General features: G+C 42.9%; 2 protein-coding genes across 4 annotated transcripts in view; one reads left to right on the top strand and one right to left on the bottom strand.

The window, feature by feature from the left end:
* Positions 1-1447: 1447 nt before the first annotated feature.
* Positions 1448-12874, top strand: LOC110489292 (voltage-dependent calcium channel gamma-4 subunit). Of its 2 annotated transcripts, none has more exons than XM_036971467.2 (6): positions 1448-1579; positions 4823-5118; positions 5598-5825; positions 8924-9007; positions 9597-9737; positions 10353-12874. In XM_036971467.2, the coding sequence occupies exons 2-6, from the start codon at positions 5088-5090 to the stop codon at positions 11168-11170; spliced, it is 1302 nt and encodes a 433-aa protein (XP_036827362.1). In that variant the 5' UTR covers positions 1448-1579; positions 4823-5087; the 3' UTR covers positions 11171-12874. The 2 variants fall into 2 exon arrangements, with proteins under 2 accessions (XP_036827362.1, XP_036827364.1); XM_036971469.2 differs by lacking the exon at positions 1448-1579 and adding an exon at positions 4610-4699.
* A 1920-nt stretch (positions 12875-14794) lies between these two features.
* Positions 14795-19659, bottom strand: part of LOC110489308 (voltage-dependent calcium channel gamma-6 subunit) — a 45371-nt gene continuing 40506 nt past the window's right edge. For both annotated transcript variants that reach the window (XM_021562021.3, XM_021562020.3), the window contains exon 5: positions 14795-16335. In XM_021562021.3, the coding sequence (XP_021417696.1) occupies positions 16112-16335 (224 nt within the window). In that variant the 3' untranslated portion in view covers positions 14795-16111. The remainder of the gene's footprint in view (positions 16336-19659) is intronic.

Genomic DNA, 19659 nt, shown 5'->3' with positions numbered 1-19659 from the left:
TCTTATATGTATATACGGTATTCTATACTACCTATTGCATCTTAGCCTATGCCGCTCTGACATTGCTCATCCATATATATATATATATATATATATATATATCCTTATTACATTCCTTCACTTAGATTTGTGTGCATTAAGTTGTGGAATTGCTAGATATTACTGCACTGTCATAACTAGAAGCCTAAGCATTTCGCTACACTCGCAATAACATCTTCTAACAATGTGTATGTGACCAATAAAATTTGATTTGATACCTAGAGATCCTATTAAATTTCTGAAGGAGCTATGTCCTAAACACCGCAATGTTCCAGAATTGGATTTTAGAGTGGCCTTTTATTGTCCCCAGCACAAGGTGAACCTGTGTAATGATCATGCTTTTTAATCAGCTTCTTGATATGCCACACCTGTCTGGTGGATGGATTATCTTAGCAAACGAGAAATGCTAACTAACAGGGATGTAAAACAAATGTGTGCACAACATTTTTGAGAAATAAGCTTTTTGTGCATATGAAACATTTCTGGAATACTTTATTTCAGCTCATGAAACATTGGACCAAAACTTTACATATTGCGTTTATATTTTTGTTCAGTAGAAACAGACCGTAAATGTAAAACAAAATATTGGAAAGCTGTGAGTGCTATTATATCTAAGTCCTACATCATGATTTCAGCCAATGCATGGATACGGATTGAAAGCACTGTTTGAATTAAATGTTGGCATATTGGCAGTTAATTATAACTTCCTGGCTACCTGACAAACATACAGTGCAGGTAAATCAATTATTTTACTAAATATCTTATCACAGCACTGGCAATGACCAACGCTCTGACCAAAATGGCTGACCTTTATACCATCATAAGAATGTTAATGGCCATTCTAGTTCCTAATTATATGTTCTGTATGGTGAACGATAGTGATTGATGTCATAATATAGTATACTTATGTTAATGTACTTCTTGGCTTCAATGTTTTTCGGTATCAAATTAGAAAATGTGGGCTGATTTCTTTAGGAAATGGTGAGGACACCTGTCGTCAAAAGTTGATTGCACAGGTGTGCGAAGCTGTCTCGTGACTTCCCTGCTAAAATTGGCGCGCTTGGACATGATTGGATATAAACCTTTCCGTTAAACTCTTTCTCAAACCCTTGTTGCAGTAGCACCTGTCAAACGTGGCTATGCATTTTATATAGCTAATCCTATGGCATAATATATCAATATTTTTTTTAAGACTTGAGACTGGCATTACGTTCATATAACCCCCCTTTATAATACACCTTGATATATTATTTTCTTAATAACACACAAATCTATAGGCTAGTAATTCACGCAATAATGTATATTAGAATTGCTGTTACAATGAAGGAATTCAACGTGTGATTTGACCTATGGATTTGACCTATTATTCAAAAACACCTTTTTCACTCACTCTCCCCCTCCAACACCTACCACATCCCTCGACGTCGTATCGTTTCGTTCTATTCTTGCAATGTCTACGGCTCTTTCTTACGTGTCTTGCCCATGCCTCGCATGCGGAGTCCGTCCACCGTCAACCACTGCAGAAGTTAAACAATTACAGGTAAAACATTGAGCAATATTCTTTCCGTAATATTCTTTATCATTCCAATAAGGATAGCATGGAATACTGTTATACTTGCATGATAAAATGAGGGATGCAGACGTTAAGTGTTTGCAGAGCAGTTCCATGTACCGTACATAATTAACCTAGTATACATGTTTAACAGTATTAGCACATACTTAACCTATATGTTTTTTAAAACAATATTGCGTTTATTCATTTTAGAAAATACATATTTATTTTATGTTTACACAGAAATGTAGCCTACTTGGTACAATGACAACTATGTCCAAATCAATAGCCGTGAGACTATTTACGTAAGCAAAGCACTCAAATATTCCTAATGTGCATCAACTGTGTTCAGACTGAATAGAGACTACTCAAAGGCTGTTAATAACTCAACATCTTATTTTAAATCGGATTGTGTCAGGTTTCTTAACCTAGCGTCTCTCTCTCTCTCTCTCTCTCTCTGCTGGTGTCGCAAGTGGTATTTGTGTTCATAAACAAAATGTATTGATCTTAGCCAACAAGACAGAGGAAGTTCAACATTTAGCCAGACCTCCACTTGTTCGTTTTCTTGGTCCATGTACATTAATCGGTTAATCAATCGGGGCAGCAGGTAGCGTGGGACTAGCAACCGGAAGGTTGCAAGTTCGCAATCCCGGAGCTGACAAGGTACAAATCTGTCGTTATGCACCTGAACCGGCAGTTAACCCACTGTTCCTAGGCCGTCATTGAAATAAGAATTTGTTCTTAACTGACTTGCCTAGTTAAATAAAGGTTTAAAAAAATACAATGGTTTTGCTTCTGCTTTCTATGACGCTTCAGTATACAATGCATGTTCTTGTCCCTTCAGCAGCAATTGCCAATGACCAAAACGACATAATTGCTTAACCAGGGTGTTGTGCATTTCTTTTCACAGATAGCAATAGCCATATCAATGCAATGGTTCTGATTTATGATTTCAAGCACACATGCACGCACGCACAGACATTAAGTATTCAGAGCTACTTGCCTCACCTCACCTTTTGCCAGACAGATCTTCTTTACTGTCAGTAAATACAGTATGTAAATCAGGTGACTGTTCAGGATTCAGACCAAATATAAGGAAAGTGTGTATCTCTGTGTGTGCTTTTGCATGTACGTGTGTGTCTCTCTGTGTGCACAATGTTTTTAATGAAATTGAATACACAGTGTGGAGAAATGCAACTGAGTGCAGTTAAAATCAAGGTTATCCTCTTGTTGTTTTGGCCCATACCTTTTGTTCACTCTACAATGTTATATTCTTACTGAATCTCCCCAATCACTCATCATTTAATGCCACATACACCCCATAGCTGTATGTTCACGCATTTCAGTATGCGGTTCTGGTTGGTCCTTGAACTAGATCTCTTCATTTATCATCTTCTGTGTTTATGTTGCCGATGGCAACATTTCCTCCATATCTGTGCATCTGGGTTACTTGCTTCTAAACAGTAAATACAGGAACAACTATAGAAACAAAAACCTTCTATTGGTTTTGACATGGAGGAAAATCATCTGTATGATTCAAACAAGTTTCAGTGGGTTCAGGTATAGATTGAACTAACTTTATTTTTTGAAAGAAACTTGTTTTGAAAATGTGAGTCATAAACCACTGTCAGATGACTATCACCTAACTTTTCGTCGATTATATTCTCATTACAATGCTCCCACTGCAGTAAACTGAATCATTTAATGCATGCTGCATCCATCAAAGAATGTCATAAAGAAACAATTGCGTTGTAGGTAATTACTGTATTCGCTGCTCATTAATCATACTGTACGTACATTTTCAGTTGATGATACCACAGCTGCACACACCCACACAGCATATGATAGCTCAACTAAATAATGATACTGATCGAAGAGCTTGTCATCATCAGAATGTTCTTGATTACTTCCTTAATTGAACAGTACAGTTTACAGAGTCGATTAACGCACGGGTCTAAAAAATCCCCATCAACATCCGTCAATATCGATTTAAAATTTTTTGTACGGCCTGCGTCTCAATTCACCGCATCTGTCTATGGCGGCCTTCCGTGTCTGCGGTGGAAGGTGGCGGAGCTACAGCGCCGTTTGTCAGACCATGAGACATCCGAAAATCGGTCTTCTCACAAAAACGTCTGTAGTGTCCGAACCGTTTGAGCAACAAACTAATATAACCCCACTATGGAAAGGGGAGACTCTCACAAGCACGATGCTCAATGACCCCCACTAGTATGAAAGTAACCCATACAAAACAATGGAAGTATGGAGGTAGTTTTGTTGCAACAAAAACAAGGGGTTAAATATATGTAAAAAAATAAAAATGACCAGCTTTCTTAAATTTCCTATATATAAGACCGACACTTCAAAACTATGTTCGTTATGATACATTTTTTGACTGCCTTTTTAACATTTATGAATGTATTTCTATGGGCTGTAGTGGTAAAGGCCAAATTCAATATATTTTGTATGTTTTTTTATTTAACTAGGCTAGTCAGTTAAGAACAAATTCTTATTTACAATGACGGTCTACCCCGGCCAAACACGAACCCGGACAACGCTGGGCCAATTTTCCCAATCACAGCCGGTTGTGATACAGCCTGGAATCAAACCAGGTCTGTAGTGACGCCTCTAGCACCGAGATGCAGTGCCTTTGACCACTGCGCCACTCAGGAAACTTAAAACAAATGTTTTATCCAATATAATTTGGGATTTTCTTGGGATACCTAAAGGGGTCCTAAAATAAAAAATCTATTATCTAAATGATCCATGATATGACCATCATAAAACAATTCCATATGTTAGCTTAGTACTTTCAATTACTCACTCTATCAAAAATATATATTATATTGAGGTCTCAGGCATTGGTACTTATATTTGGTTTAATGTCGGCAAAATCCACTCAGCTGTTTCAACTGCCCCTCACCCCCCACTCCCTTCTCGCTCACCGTGTTCAGTTCCGTCCTAGACTTTGGAATTCGCTGTTGCCATGGCAATGGATAGAGCACGCTCTCTCACTTCTTTCCCGTTCCCTCTTGCTTTATATATCCCTCTCTCAGTGTGAAATGTGGAAACGGATCAGCTTATTTCCTTTCTGGTCTGTCATCGCAGAATGTACAAACACAATTTTATTAATGATTTATCTTTTTGTAAGGTTCGGAAAGAACATTTTACTTGGCTTCCCTCTCACGTCACATTAATTTATTCCATCCTTTCTTTTTCTTCTTCTCCCCACAGGAGCAACACTGAGATGCCTGCCAGTGCCATGACCACCCACTGAGAAGAGGGACGGAACCGTGAGTTGCGGATCCACGCTCACATACAGACGAACCAGAGAGTGTGAAAGAGGAAGAACACGGGAGCAGAGAGAGAGAGACACACACACAGGGGAACGAGAGAGAAGAGAGGAAACGAGAGCGGGAGAGCGGTCGATGGATGGCGCTTGGACAGAGGGGACTCTGAAGGCGCACTCTTCACTGACGAGGAACAGCAAGCTGCAGACATGGAGGCAAAAGGCAGAGGCATGCCCCAAGGTAACACACATTTCGCTAGAAACACACGCACAAACACACACTTAAGAAAATACACACTTAACAGATGCCTGGATTCAAAAGACAACAATATGATTTACCCAAGTCATTATTCTGTAACTAGACTAGACTAAGTCTTTTTGGCCTTTTTCGAAATGTGCTTTTGTATTAAAACAATTAAAAGTCATCAGAAAGACAAAGCACTGACAATGCCTTTTTGTAATTGGCCCTCTGGGATTAATAAAGTCCTATTGAATTGAAATGAAAGCGAGACACACGGTTTTTGACATACAGCTCAATATTGGGTACATTTTGTTTTATCGGTTGTTACCTTGGAAACAACCAACAAATCCACACCATTCAAGACAATGCTCTTGATTTCTAGCTTTCAGGCGTCCTTACTATTTCACCAACTCTCCTTCTCTTTCTCCATCCCGCTCTCTCCTCCTTCCCTCTCCTCCCTCTCTCTCTCTCCGGCCCAGTCATGGTGTGGTGGGAGAAGGGGATCCAGGTTGTCCTCACCACTTTGGGGGCGTTTGCAGCCTTTTCCCTGATGGCGGTGGCCATTGGGACGGACTACTGGCTGTACGCACGGGCCTTCATCTGCAACAGCACGGCCAACTCCTCCCAGGACGACCCCAACAACAAGGACAAGAAAGACCCTGGAGCCCTCACACACTCTGGCCTCTGGAGGATCTGCTGTCTGGAGGGTAAGGGGAGGACTAGACGTGTGTGGGGAGGTGTGTGGAGGGGGAGGGGTGATGGGGGTCCAGTGTATTTCCAGAGTTTTGGTGGGGTCAGATGAATGGCTCAGTGTGTGTGTGTGTGTGTGTGTGTGTGTGTGTGGATCTGACGTCTCTGAAGCCACTCTAAAATGTGCAGTTTTGTCACACGGCACAATGCCACATATGCCTCAAGTTTTGATGGAGAGTGCAATTAGCATGCTGACTGCAGGAATGTCCACTAGAATGTAATGTTAATTTGTCCTCCATATGACGCCTCCAACGTCATTTTAGAGAATTTGGCAGTACGTCCAACCGGCTTCACAACCGCAGACCAGGTGTATGGCGTAGTGCCATTCATCTGCCACCATCACTTCATGTTTCAGCATGATAATGCACGGCCCCATGTCACAAGGATCTGTACACAAGTTGAAAATGTCCCAGTTCTTCCATGGCCTGCATACTCACCAGACGTGTCACCCATTGAGAATGTTTGGGATGCTCTGGATGGACGACAGCGTGTTCCAGTTCCCACCAATATCCAGCAACTTCGCACAGCCATTGAAGCAGAGTGGGACAACATTCCACAGGCCACAATCAACAGCCTGATCGACTCAATGCAAAGGAGATGTGTCGCGCTGCATGAGGCAAATGGTCACATACTGACTGGTTTTCTGATCCACGGTGCTTTTTTTTAAGGTATCTGTGAACAACATTCCCAATAATGTGAATTCCATTGATTAGGGCCTAATGAATTCATTTCAATTGACTGATTTCCTTATATGAACTGTAATTCAGTAAAGTCTTTTAAATTGTTGCCTGTTGCATTTATATTTTTGTTCAGTATATTGTTAACATTCGCCTTCTACATCTAGTTACATATTGAACTTCCATCCTCTCAGGCCAGGGGAACAATGTATTAATTGATTTCGCTCGCTATGATGCTTTCTTCAGTGAGATACACTATATATACAAAAATATGTGGACACCCCTTGAAATGAGTGGATTTGTCTATTTCAGCCACAGCCGTTACTGACAGGTGTATAAAATCATGCACACAGCCGTGAAATCTCCATAGACGAACATTGTCAGTAGAATGACTTTACTGAAGAGCTCAGTGACTTTCAAAGTGGCACCGTCATAGGATGCCACCTTTCCAACAAGTCATTTCATCAGATTTTTGCCCTGCTAGAGCTGCTCAACTGTGCTGTTGTTGTGAAGTGGAAATGTCTAGGAGCAACAACGGCTCAGCCGCGAATTGGTAGGCCACATAAGCTCACAGAACAGAACCGCCAAGTGCTGCAGCGCGTATTGTATAAAAATTGTCTGTCCTCTGTTGCAACACTCACCACTGAGTTCCAAACTGCCTCTGGAAGAAACGTCAGCACAAGAACTGTTCGTCAGTAGTTTCATGAAATGGCTTTCCATGGCCGAGCAGCCGCAAAAAATAGCCTAAGATCACCATGCGCAATGCCAAGCGTAGGCTGGAGTGGTGTAAAGCTTGCCACCATTGGACTCTTGAGCAGTGGAAACTTGTTTTCTGGAGTGATGAATCACTGGCAGTTCGATGGATGAATCTGGGTTTGGAGGATGCCAGGAGAACGCTACCTGCCCCAATGCGTAGTGCCAACTGTAAAGTTTGGTGGAGGAGGAATAATGGTCCGGGGCTGTTTTTCATGTTTCGGGCTAGGCCCCTTAGTTCCAGTGAAGTGAAATCTTAACGGTACAGCATACAGTGATATTCTAGACGATTCGGTGCTTCCTACTTTGTGGCAACAGGGAAGGCCCTTTCCTGTTTCAGTATGACAATGCCCTCATGCACAAAGCGAGGTCCATACAGAAATGGTTTGTTGAGATCGGTGTGGAAGAACTTGACTGGCCTCCACAGAGCCCTGACCTCAACCACATCTAACACCTTTTGGATGAATTGGAACGCCGACTGTGAGCCAGGCCTAATCACCCAACATCAGTGCCCGACATAACTAATGCTCGTGGCTGAATGGAAGCAAGTCCCCTAGCAATGTTCCAACATCTAGTGGAAAGCCTTCGCAGAAGAGTAGAGGCTGTTATAACAGCAAAGGGGGGGACCAACTCCATATTAATATCTATGATTTTGGAATGAGATGTTCAACGAGCAGGAGTCTGACACAGTGAGACCTAGATGAGTGCATTCAGAGCAGTGGAAGCTGCTGATGGGAGGATGACTCATAATAAATGGACGGAATGGGGTGAATGGAATGGTATCAAAGACATAGTTTTCATGTGTTTGAGAGCACGCCATTACTATGAGCCTCCACTGATTCAGAGGACATCCAGTGGGCAGTGGCAGACAGTCAGTAGGAGAAGGCTCATTTCAAGAGCTGCTTATCTAACCTATTGCAGTCTGCGAGAAACTAGCCTCATCGAGAACCGGGCTTGACAATGACGTGATTGTGGAGGTATGGCTATGCGAGACTAGCGAATGTCAAAAAGGGCAATTATGAGCAATGAGTCAGTGGTGATAGTCTGATGGAGTGGTTCTCCATTTGCGGTAGACAGCTTCAACAAAAGAGGACAACAACACAGCCATTTTATATCATATTTGTGGTGTCTGCTCAACATACTGAAACCACTGATTATGGCTCCTTGATTATTATAGAACGTTTTTGTTGATTTAGTCTGTTGTTTTCTTCTGAGTACAGGGGGGGGGGGGGGGGGGGGTTCATATGACTGTCATGAAAAATACATTGTGTTTGAGCTATTTTAACCCGACTTGGAAAGGGATTCAAATGAATACTTAATATGTCCAAACACCAAGCCCCAGATATCTGATTCTCTCTCTAATACTCCCTATTCTCTCTCCAATCTTTCTGTATCTCTCTCTCTCCCTGTCCATCTTTCTGTCCGTCTCTCTGTCCCTCTGTCTCACTGTCTCGCTGTCTATCTATCTATCTATCTATCTATCTATCTATCTATCTATCTATCTATCTATCTATCTATCTATCTATCTATCTATCTATCTGTCTGTCTGTCTGTCTGTCTGTCTGTCTGTCTGTCTGTCTGTCTGTCTGTCTGTCTGTCTGTCTCTGTCTGTCTCTCTCTCTCAGGGCTGAAGAGAGGAGTGTGTTCTCAGATCAATCATTTCCCGGACGATGCAGACTATGATCAGGATGCAGCAGAGTATCTCCTGCGTGAGTAAGGGGACGTGGGCAGTGGGAGGATGTCACTAGAGAGATGTGATGTCGAATTGAAAAGAAAAACCTGGGAAACAGCAGCAGTGAATGCCCAGGTGCAGGGTTATGAGTAAGCTAACTCAATGAGTATCTATCATTTAACAGAGGGAATTATGACAAAGCAATAGGATATTCCAATCAAACCAGAACATTGGTTGGAATTAGAATGTAGGATAGATTTATTCATTTATGTAAGGTGTTACAGAATACTGTAAATGCTTATTGTAGCACATTACTTTACTCCAGATGGTGACAAAGTCACATATGCAGTTTGAAATGTCACCTTCACAACTTCAGCTTTAATCATTCATCTTTAATATACGCTCAGCAGGTTATGACACCAAAGGTTGCAGTCGCTTCCAATATTATCAGAGGATAGGAAGTAATATCTAAGCAGAGCTCCAGGTAGAAGATACCCATAGGCACATATCTAGGATCAGCTAGAATCTAGGATCCCCAAATGATAACTATAACCACCAACCACTGTCAACATAAAACTGACCTTAGATCAGCAAGTAAGGACAATTTCACCCCCATCCGTCTGCAGGTGTGGTCCGAGCCTCCAGTATCTTCCCCATCCTGAGTGCTATACTCCTCCTGATGGGAGCGATGTGTGTTGCATCCAGCAGCTTCTACAAGAGCAAGAGGAACATCATCCTAGGAGGAGGCATCCTGTTTGTGGCTGCTGGTAAGGCGCTGGTGTCTTGGTCTTGACTGTTTCTCTATTACTCAGTACACATGGGGAGGGTTTCCTGGACACAGTTGAAGCCTAGTCCTGGAGTTAAAATCATGCTCAATGGTGTCCCATATTTATTTTCCTCTTGTTCAGATGGAATGCGATAGCCCTACTCGGCCTTAAATGTTCTCAATGGTCTCTGAACTAATTCTCCTTTTTAACTTGTAAATAGTGTTTTTATCAAGGAAGTTCCTCATCCTTTCATCCATCCATGATATTCACCTTTGTGTTGTTTTCCCCTCCTCATAACTCATTTCATGTTAATGATATTGGTTGCGGCTTAGATTTCCCAAATACATCATCCGTTGAGTGGAGACTCAGGTCAACGAGGCACAACACAGCAGTAGGGATAAAGATAGTTTATTTGGTATTATGGGATAAATTACCTCCTGAGTGGAGATATGGGTCAATGAGACATTACACAAGAGAAGTAATCAAGTTGAGATGGCTCCCCCACCCCCCAATGGAAAATCTCAGAGAAAATTAATGGCATATTATATTATATTATAATATTATTATTATTATTATTATTATGTTATAACCTTTCACTTCCTCTCTTTCCCCCAGGCCTGAGCAACATCATCGGCGTGATCGTGTACATCTCTGCGGCACTGAGCGACATCTCGCCCAAGAAGGATGAGGACAAGAAGTGGCATTACTCATACGGCTGGTCCTTCTACTTCGGAGGCCTCTCCTTCATCCTGGCTGAGATGGTGGGTGTCCTGGCCGTCAACATCTACATCGAGAAGAACAAGGAGCTGCGCTGCCGCTCTCGCACCGAACTCTTGAAGAGCACCACGCACGCCATGCTCCGCCTGCCCAGCTACCGCTTCCGCCGGCGCTCCCACTCCAGCTCGCACTCTTCCGACCCGCCACGCTCCCCCTGCGACACCTCACCTACAGGCGCCAAGAGTTTTGCATTACCGCCGTCTGCCCCGCCTTTCTCCGTTGCCACCCTGCCAAACCCGCACCATGCTGCTGGAGGAGTAGGGGGCGATATCTCCATGTATACCCTGACCCGAGACTCCAAGATGGGGAGTCTTGGTGGCGGGGGACCCCCCCTCTACGGCACCGTGGACCGGGCCTCCCTCTACCAACTGCACAACTACTTCCCTAAAGAGGAAGTGGGGGTGATGATGAGCGGCACGCTGCCTTCTCTCTCCAAGTCCAACCTCTCTGCGGCGGGCCAGAATTCCGCCGTCGGAGCCACTGCCATTGCGCCCCTGAATACCTTGTCGTCCTCCGGTCCTACCCCCCAGCAGCCACCTCTGCCCACTGGTACCATGGAGAGAGAGAGGGGCATGGGCACCCTGGACCGCCTGGGGGGCAAACGGAACAGGGACACCGACTCGGACACGCTGAACAGGAGAACCACGCCAGTGTGAGCCTCGGAGATAGGAGCAAGAGCCATGGAGGTGGAGGGCAAAATGGCGGGTAACGCTTTACAGTAAATCCCTGTCGCACAACCTACTTTTCGCTGCCATAACAATGACTTAACAAGTGACGCTTTCCAGTTCACTACTGGTAAAGCCTACTGTTCGCTGCCATACATAACAATGACTTTGCGTATTTTATAAGCAGTCACGACAACTAGTGTAAATTCATGACAACTGCCTTAACACGGTCATGACGGCTCATACGGTGGCCTAAGTTCTGTAGTTAGCTTGCATAGGTAGCTTGCACATGCTTGCTGTATGCGACATACTAGTATTTGACTACCTAATGTATTCGTGTTTATGACTGCTTATGACACTGATATTTCGAGGACTGTATGACAGGGCTTCTGTAAAGGGTTACCAAATAGGGCTGTAGAAATATGTAAGATAACTGAAAGAGAATAGTTGGCCATTCCCTGCCCTATCACTCCATCTCAGTCTGTTTTTGACTACTATGAATACATCTATTCCACTGACTAGAATATCAAATGTATTATTAACAATATTATTGAGTATATATTCATTTTGAAATGCACAATATGTCTATAGTGGTAAACTTTGGGTTGTCTTATCATTCCGAGTGCTTGATTATCATAGCCAGGTTACAAGAGTGTAAAGATTGTAACTTCTTGAATATTATCACATTGCTGTTGTTTTTATTCACGTAATCGTAAATGCAGGGTAAATTTGTACATTTTGAACTATGATTTTTGTATTTTTGTATTTCTTTAAAGTTGAAAATGTTCCTTGATATCTAGCTCCATCACACTTAATCTGATGGTGTCAGGCGAGAAGCATGTGCGCAAATATGAGTGTAATATTGTATTTATATTTCATTTTAAATCATCAAAATATATTTATTTTATTATTATTATTTATAATAATAATAGTCACTATTATTATTATTGTTATACTTATTGTTATTATTTTTAAGGCAATTTTTTGGTTTGTTAATACAGATACAACCAACATAGCCTAATCTGTGTTTTTTATTGTTTATGACAAGTGTATTAGATTCTAGACTTTATATGAACCTATTTATTTTAGCGATGGTATATATTCTTAATGTTATTCTTTAAAGCAGCGATTCTCAACTGATGGGTCGCGACCCAAATTTGGGGTCGAATGGGTCACAGTCTGAACTTAAACGACTAAAACCAGGTAGTAAGTGATTAAACAATTGAATTTCTGAAATATTTTTCTTCAAACATAGTATTTTCAAAATAGAGCTAGCAGGGCTATTTAGCGGATTTAGTTGATTTTGTGGTGTCAAACCAGTGAGCTTATCCACATTCTTCATCAAGAATATGGGCAAATTTGACTTATTTCCTTAGCATCAAAAATACATTCCAGATGACATTTTATATACACTATGCGAATATTGGGTTGCGACTGGGACAACCTGGTTTAATCTGGGTCCCGAGGCAAAACCAGTTAAGAACCGCTGCTTTAAAGAGCCTACTTTGGGGTTAGCGGGCTGTGATCCTGTGATCCTGCAAGTGAAGAAGACAACAATCTCTTCATGGTACATGATATTTCTACTCTACTGCACATGAGTCAAACTAAGGACATTTGTGATGTTTAAGCAATACAAAATTCTGAGCCTCAAAAACAACTACAAAAAAATACATTCAATAAACTTATATATGAAAACGGGTTGTGTGGAGTGTGTTATTTAACATATAACCAAGATGGTAATATAACAAATGAATGTCAAAATGTTTGCCACCGCATATCTGGTAATTACATGGTGCTCATCTTTTCCATTCATATACTGTAGCTGGAGATACAAAACATATAGCCTGGGACATGGACTCATCTGAACAGAAGACCACTTTTGAGGTAACAGAAAACATCTGAAAAACATGATTTTAGAGTGTAATGTCTCGTCAATACCTCAACAGGGGACCTTGATTGTCCAGTTGGTATTGGATCAGAGGTCAGAGGTCACAGAGATGCTGTGACTAAGAGAGATCCAGGCCCAGAAAAGCAGCAGAATTCCTTAACACATGACTACAAAGGCAGTTAATTAATAATAATTGAATAACGCTGAATCTCTTCACTCTTGGGATGGAAATGATGAAGACGATCTGCCCAGGGGGAAAGTGACTGTTTTAATCTCATTAAAGTAATGACTTTGGAGGAGGAAGGAAGCTAGGGAGGGAGAGGGATGCTCTATTTGTTTAAGAGCATGGAGTGCACAGTTAATGTGTGATTTAGTTGGGGAGTTTAATTAGTCCTTCCTCTCTGGGGAGCCCTGGGTTGTGTTCAGTAGGGTACACTTTAGAAAAACGTTATAAAACATTCAATTTTGGGGGGGGGACAAGGTCAGGTAATATCTCCCTGTTTCAAAATGTTTTCTCCCTACTGAACTCGACCTTGGTGGTGCAGTCTCTGTGGGTCTGTCGCCCTCAGATATCCACTCTATACTGTGCTGGTCTGGTTAGGCATCAATCATAGTTACTGGAACCTTGCTATGAAGGAGAATGTGGAAAATAAAATATATTGGTTTGGGTTGGCACGATAGTGTGACAAATTTCAACGTGTCCCTCGTCCCCAGAAAGCACCCCAGGACAGGAGACCTGTAAACCCTGCTGGTTCAGTACTACCATCATAACAAGGTGAGTTACGAGGTGGCCGGGCCTCCTCTATTTTGGTAATGTCAAGAGAGGCCAGTTCTTCTTATTACCTCATGATCCTTGCTGACACACACATAAGGTCATAACACCCACAATCGCCATCACACACACCCGGATTCAAGCATATACAGGCTATACACACTTGCAAGCAAATGCATTGTAAACGATCAGACACACACACTTCACATACCAACACCGTCACAAACACACACACACAGACACACACACACGTCAACAACAGGATTTCAGAGAAGCACTCCCCCCCCCCCCCCCCCCCCCCCCCACACACACACACACATACTCTTTCAGAAGAGAGCAATGGCTTCATTTGAAAACGAACATCTATATATACAGCTTGGGCCGAGTGTCAGGTGTCTAGCGATGGTTGATTTGTGTTTCAGGGCTGCATGCGAAGTTGGCCAGGTCAGGAGGGGGAGAACGAGGGTAGAGGTTAACACAGCACAGACTCCACCACCAATCGTCTGGACCGCGTCCCACAGCAGCAGCCACCAGAGGCGGGGTGAGACATGAGTGACAGTGCGTGTGGCATTTATAGAGACACATGATAGGTCTACATGAGGAGCAAACTGGACTGACTTCAGCAAGTAAGATGAAATAAAAGCTTGCGGGAAGGGTGGGCTGAGGTGGTGGTTGGGGGGGGGGGGGGGGGTTGTTTGAATTGGACAATGTTGGCGATGGGGATCACAGTTTGAATCCAAGGTTTGTGTTTCTTATAACCACTTCAGCAGGATTCACCACGCTCTAAATTTAGCGGCAGAGGGTGCCAACATGTGGGAGACAGTGGAGACAGAGAAAGCTGGAAACGGGTCAAGATGGTGCCTGGGATGTGTGTTGAAGATGATGGAGAGATGAACGATGGAGGAGGGCAGAGTGGGAAAAAAGACAGAAAAAAGCACAAGAAAGGGAAACAGTATGTTGTCTTCACATTTAATAATAAATCAAGTCTTACATATGCAATTATTTCCATTGAAAACCACAGACACAATTTACCCTTCAATACCCATTGAAATACAGATATGCACAGGTTACCTCTGACAACTATCTCACTAGACCAAACAGATACAAAATCTTACAGTATTTATAAACGTGTGACATTTGGGTTGCACAGAACACATGAAATGTTTTTACGTTATTCATTTACAACACTAAAGGCTCATATGACTTTGAATAGAGTATTTACAATGCAACCTTATATAACTGGTTAGTAGCCTCTTACCTCTTGAATAGGGTTTACGATGAAATTGCCTGTCCTTTTACAGGCAGTGATGTTTTTAGGCAGTGCCGCGTTAATAATTTATTGTAATTTCTATAATATAGTCACCCACACACCCAGAGCAGATGGTGTATCTAAAATTTTAAGGGACATTAGACTCCAAAATCAAATTTTAGACCTCGAAAGTAGTCTAATGTCAATAGGAGTCCACACATCTTACACTACACAACTTAATGGAAAACAGAAGCTCTGCATATCTGGAATTTACATGGTGCTTGTCTTTTTACATTACTTTTATATTGTGACATATAACTGAATTCACAAACATGATGGCCTGGGACGTAGACTAATCTTGACCTTTGAGGTCTGAAAACATTTGGATTTAGAGGCTATTGTCTCTTTGATATATACACATCCGTATATTAAAGGCAGTTGTAAAAACATTGCAATATCATGAGATTGTGTATGTATTTATTTACTAGAAACTCTAGAATTTTTGTACTGTACTTTCATTCTGTGAAATACATCTGAATCCCAATTACTGTCCTTAAGGATTATACTCTCTAATAAGACTGTCGATCAGAATATCATCAAAGATTTGGCAAAAATAATGAAATAATGTTAACCAATTCAAAACACAACTGCAAAATTGTTGTTTTTGTTAAATTCATTTAAAATGATTTTGAATTCAATTGAATTTCACACTTGAGAAGGGGGGGAACATCCTGGCACATTACATTTTGCACATTCAATGTGAGAAAACGTTTGCTGTCAACTAGCACACAAGTCATTTGGCATTGCGTTAATTCTTCACCTTACATAAGTCAAGAACAGTATAGTGTCCCTTCAATGACCGATTTATGCAAAATGAGGAGAGAAAAAAACATCCAAGACGATGAACAACTTGAACCCCTCTTTACACAACTTCAAATGATTCAATGTAAAATTGCAGGAGACCGTCCATTTCTCAACAGTCATAAGACAATACAGATAAAGTGCAATACCTCCTCCTCGCTACTAGCTATCACTTTCATTTTTGGGGGGAAAACACCTTCGCCAGGGGCTGAATGGTAGCGCAAGCAAGAGAAAGAGGGTTCCGCCCAAAATAAGAATGGCCCCTGCAAACCCAACACAGGATACTGACCAAGACAACTCATGATGCAACGGCACCGAGTGGTCACTGGCTAGGAAGGAGAGTACCGATTGGTTGAAAACAATAAGAGACAGGAGAATCAAGAGGCCTAAGAGAGAGGAGGAAAGAGTGATAGAGAAAGGGAGAGAGAGAAAGAGAGGGATAAAGCACAAAAGAGAGAGATATCAGGGGCTTGGTGTGTGTGGAGTTGGAAAATACATTTTACTGGTGGGATGGTGGAGGTGGTATTGATAACTGTGATCTACTTCCCAGAGCATCAGAGTATATCAGGACTGTACAGATGCCATGACTAATGCCCTATGTATCTAATTAGTGAGCTCCCTCGATACCCTTGAATAATGTCTATATGGTTTTTTAAAGTGTTGAGTACCGGTAGCTTTTTTTTTGCTGCATGCACAGGTTGACTCCTAAATGACTCCAAACTCTCTGCAACTGTCACCCCCAGATCTGTTTCACCTGTCTCCACTCCCCTCCAGGTGTCACCCATCTTCCCCATTATCCCCTGTGTTATAAACCTGTGTTTTCTGTCTGTCTGTGCCAGTTCGTCTTGTTTGTCAAGTCAACCAGCGGTTTTCTCTCAGCTGCTGCTTTTCCCCAGTCTCTCGTTTTTTCCCCGCCCTCCTGGTTTTGACCCTTGCCTGTCCTGACTCTGAGCCCACCTGCTTGACCGCTCTACCTGCCCCTGAGCCTGCCTGCCGTCCTGCACCTTTGCCCCACCTCTGGATTTTTGACCTCTGCCTACCCTGACTCTGAGTCTAGGGCTGGGCGATTTGGCCAAAATATCATATCATATGATATTTTTCAAATTTATGACGGTATTTGATGGTATTTTATATTTTTGATTAATTAAAGTTCTACATTTGCTTTCTGAGTAATGCCTGACCCTAGAGTGGCAACACATATATTCAAAATTATTTCAATGGGTCTTTCTCCATTCAGATGGTTTTATACTGTTCAATTCAACTTAATAATTTATTATAATAATATTTCCTGCATTGCCCTCAATTTCTGCATTTCCTGCACTCATTTGAAATCATTTCCACACTGCCACGATATGGGCAAAAATACTAGGCATTATTTTTAACCAAATGTTGCAATACCGATTTAGATCAAAACTTTTGGAATCATTGAAATATAACGTTTATTATAATTATATGGCTAGAATATAAATAATAGTGGGCACTTTGAATACAGTGTTGTTTGACTTGACAATGAATGAAAATGCCATGGACAAGTTATTGTGACAGGGTAGGAACCAAAGTGAAGTTCAGTGTTTCCTAGGGGACCCTATAATCTTTGGCTACATTAAATCTTTATTCATATAGCCAACATATTGCTTTGCCTATTCCTCCTATTCATGCTTTGCCCGTTTCCTCTTTGATTTAGAAGATACTGTTGCACAAACAACATGCTGATTTAAGCCTCCACCAGTACTGGTATCAGACTGTATTAGCTACCTACGTTTGCTCTGACTTTTATCAGCCAGCTAACTAGCGATTAGCATTAGTGGCCAACATGATTTAGCTTAACTCGCTAAGAAAATACAAACTAGCTGTTTGCAGATGTAAGAAACACAAAATGTTTAGTGGGACTAGGTCTGTGTGGAAAGCGGCTTGGAGACAGTGGAGAGGGATGACTCAAGAAGTGGAGTGAACTATAAAAATGGACGTTACACACGGTGTATCACATTTAACAAACCAAACATTCAAATACCGTTATAGAAGGTAAAGTAAAAACCCCAACCATTCCGTGCATAAATACCGGTATATAGTAAAATGTGGTATACCACCCAGCCCTACCTGAGCCTGCCTGCCGGCCTGTACTTTTGCCCCACCTCTGGATTACTGACCCATGCCTGCCCTTGACCTGTCTTGTGCCTGCCCCTGATGGATTATTAAACTGTTGTTAATTCAATGTTGTCTGCATCTGGGTCTTACCTTCAAACCTGATAGTACGAACTGGCCATGACTGACCCAGCAGACCCGGGCCAGCTGCGCAACGCCATCTCCTCCCAAGGAGCCACCATTGGTAGGTTCGAGGAATTGCTTTGTGGCCTTATGGAGGTGGGCCAAACGTTGGCTGAACGCCATGAATGGGCGTGGGACATTTTGTTGGAGCATTTCCGCGGGTTATCATCGGTCACTCCATTCTCGGGAGCCCCGCTTACCTCCCCCGGAACGCTTAAATGGAGAGCCTGTCGGGGAGTTTCTAGCTCAGTGTGCCCTCATCTTCGAGCTTCAGCCCTCCTCCTTCCCCTCGGATCGCTCCAAGATAGCCTACCTCATCACGCTGATGTCCGGTAGAGCTCTTACCTGGGCTACTACTGTATGGGAACAACAGCCGGCCATTTGCATTTGCATTTGAGTTTCAGCCGGCCATTTGCATTTGAGTTTGTAGGAGAGGTGAAGAAGGTTTTTGATGCCCTGTTCTCCGGGAGAGAAGCTGCCCGGAAGCTAATCCAGTTTCGGCAGAAGTCCCACAGTGTGGCAGACTATGATGGGGATTTCCAACGTTTGCAGCGGAGAGTGCTTGGAACCAGGAAACGCTGTTCGATATGGTCCTGAACAGCGTCTCGGAGGAGGTCAAGGACGAGCTTGCTGCTCGGGAGTTACCTATGGATCTCGATTCCCTCATCGCTTTGACCATCTAAATCGATGCGCGAATACGGTAACGATGGAGGGAGAGGAAATTTGATTTCGCTTGCACGTCCAGGGATTCCACCTTGCCTCTGGCTGTCCCGTTGCCAAGAGAACCCGAGGCTTCCCGACCTCCCCCGAGAGTTGCCGAAGACGGCTGAGTCACCGCTTACCGAGCCTATGCAACGAGGCAAAGCTGGGCTGTCGCCAGCGGAATGGCAACACAGGATCAACGCGAAGAGTTGTCTGTACTACGGGACTTTGGGTCATTTTGTGTCCTCTTGTCCTTTAAAATACCAGGCTCACCTGTAGGAGCGAGTACTCTGGTGGGCCATATGGGGAACTTTTCTGCTTCCCTTGCTCACACCCCTTTTCATGCCATCCTGCTGTGGGGAAACCAGTCTAAATCTCTCCGGGTCCTCATTGACTCTGGGGCCGATGAGATCTTTTTGGACGCGACCCTCTCCATTCCCATGGATGTTGGAGCACTGGATGGGCGCTCTATAGGCCGGGTCACTCATAATACCACTCCCATCAACCTACGGATGTCAGGGAATCATAGCGAGACTATTCAATGTCTGCTCATCAAGTCTCCTCAGATTCCCGTGGTTTTGCGATTCTCCTGGATCCAGCTACACAATCCCCTCATCAACTGGTCTATGGATGCCATCATGGGCTGGAGTCTGTTCTGCCACGCCCATTGTCTGAAGTCAGCGCAGCCCACCCCGGGACATCTTCCTGGGGGCTCAGAAGGTGCCCCGCACCTCTCCGCCATC

Source organism: Oncorhynchus mykiss, chromosome 30 (genome assembly GCF_057628025.1).
Source record: "Oncorhynchus mykiss isolate SJ-2025 chromosome 30, ASM5762802v1, whole genome shotgun sequence".
Taxonomy (NCBI): Eukaryota; Metazoa; Chordata; class Actinopteri; order Salmoniformes; family Salmonidae; genus Oncorhynchus; species Oncorhynchus mykiss.
Note: the sequence above shows the minus strand (reverse complement) of the source record. Positions and strands in the feature narration are given on the sequence as shown.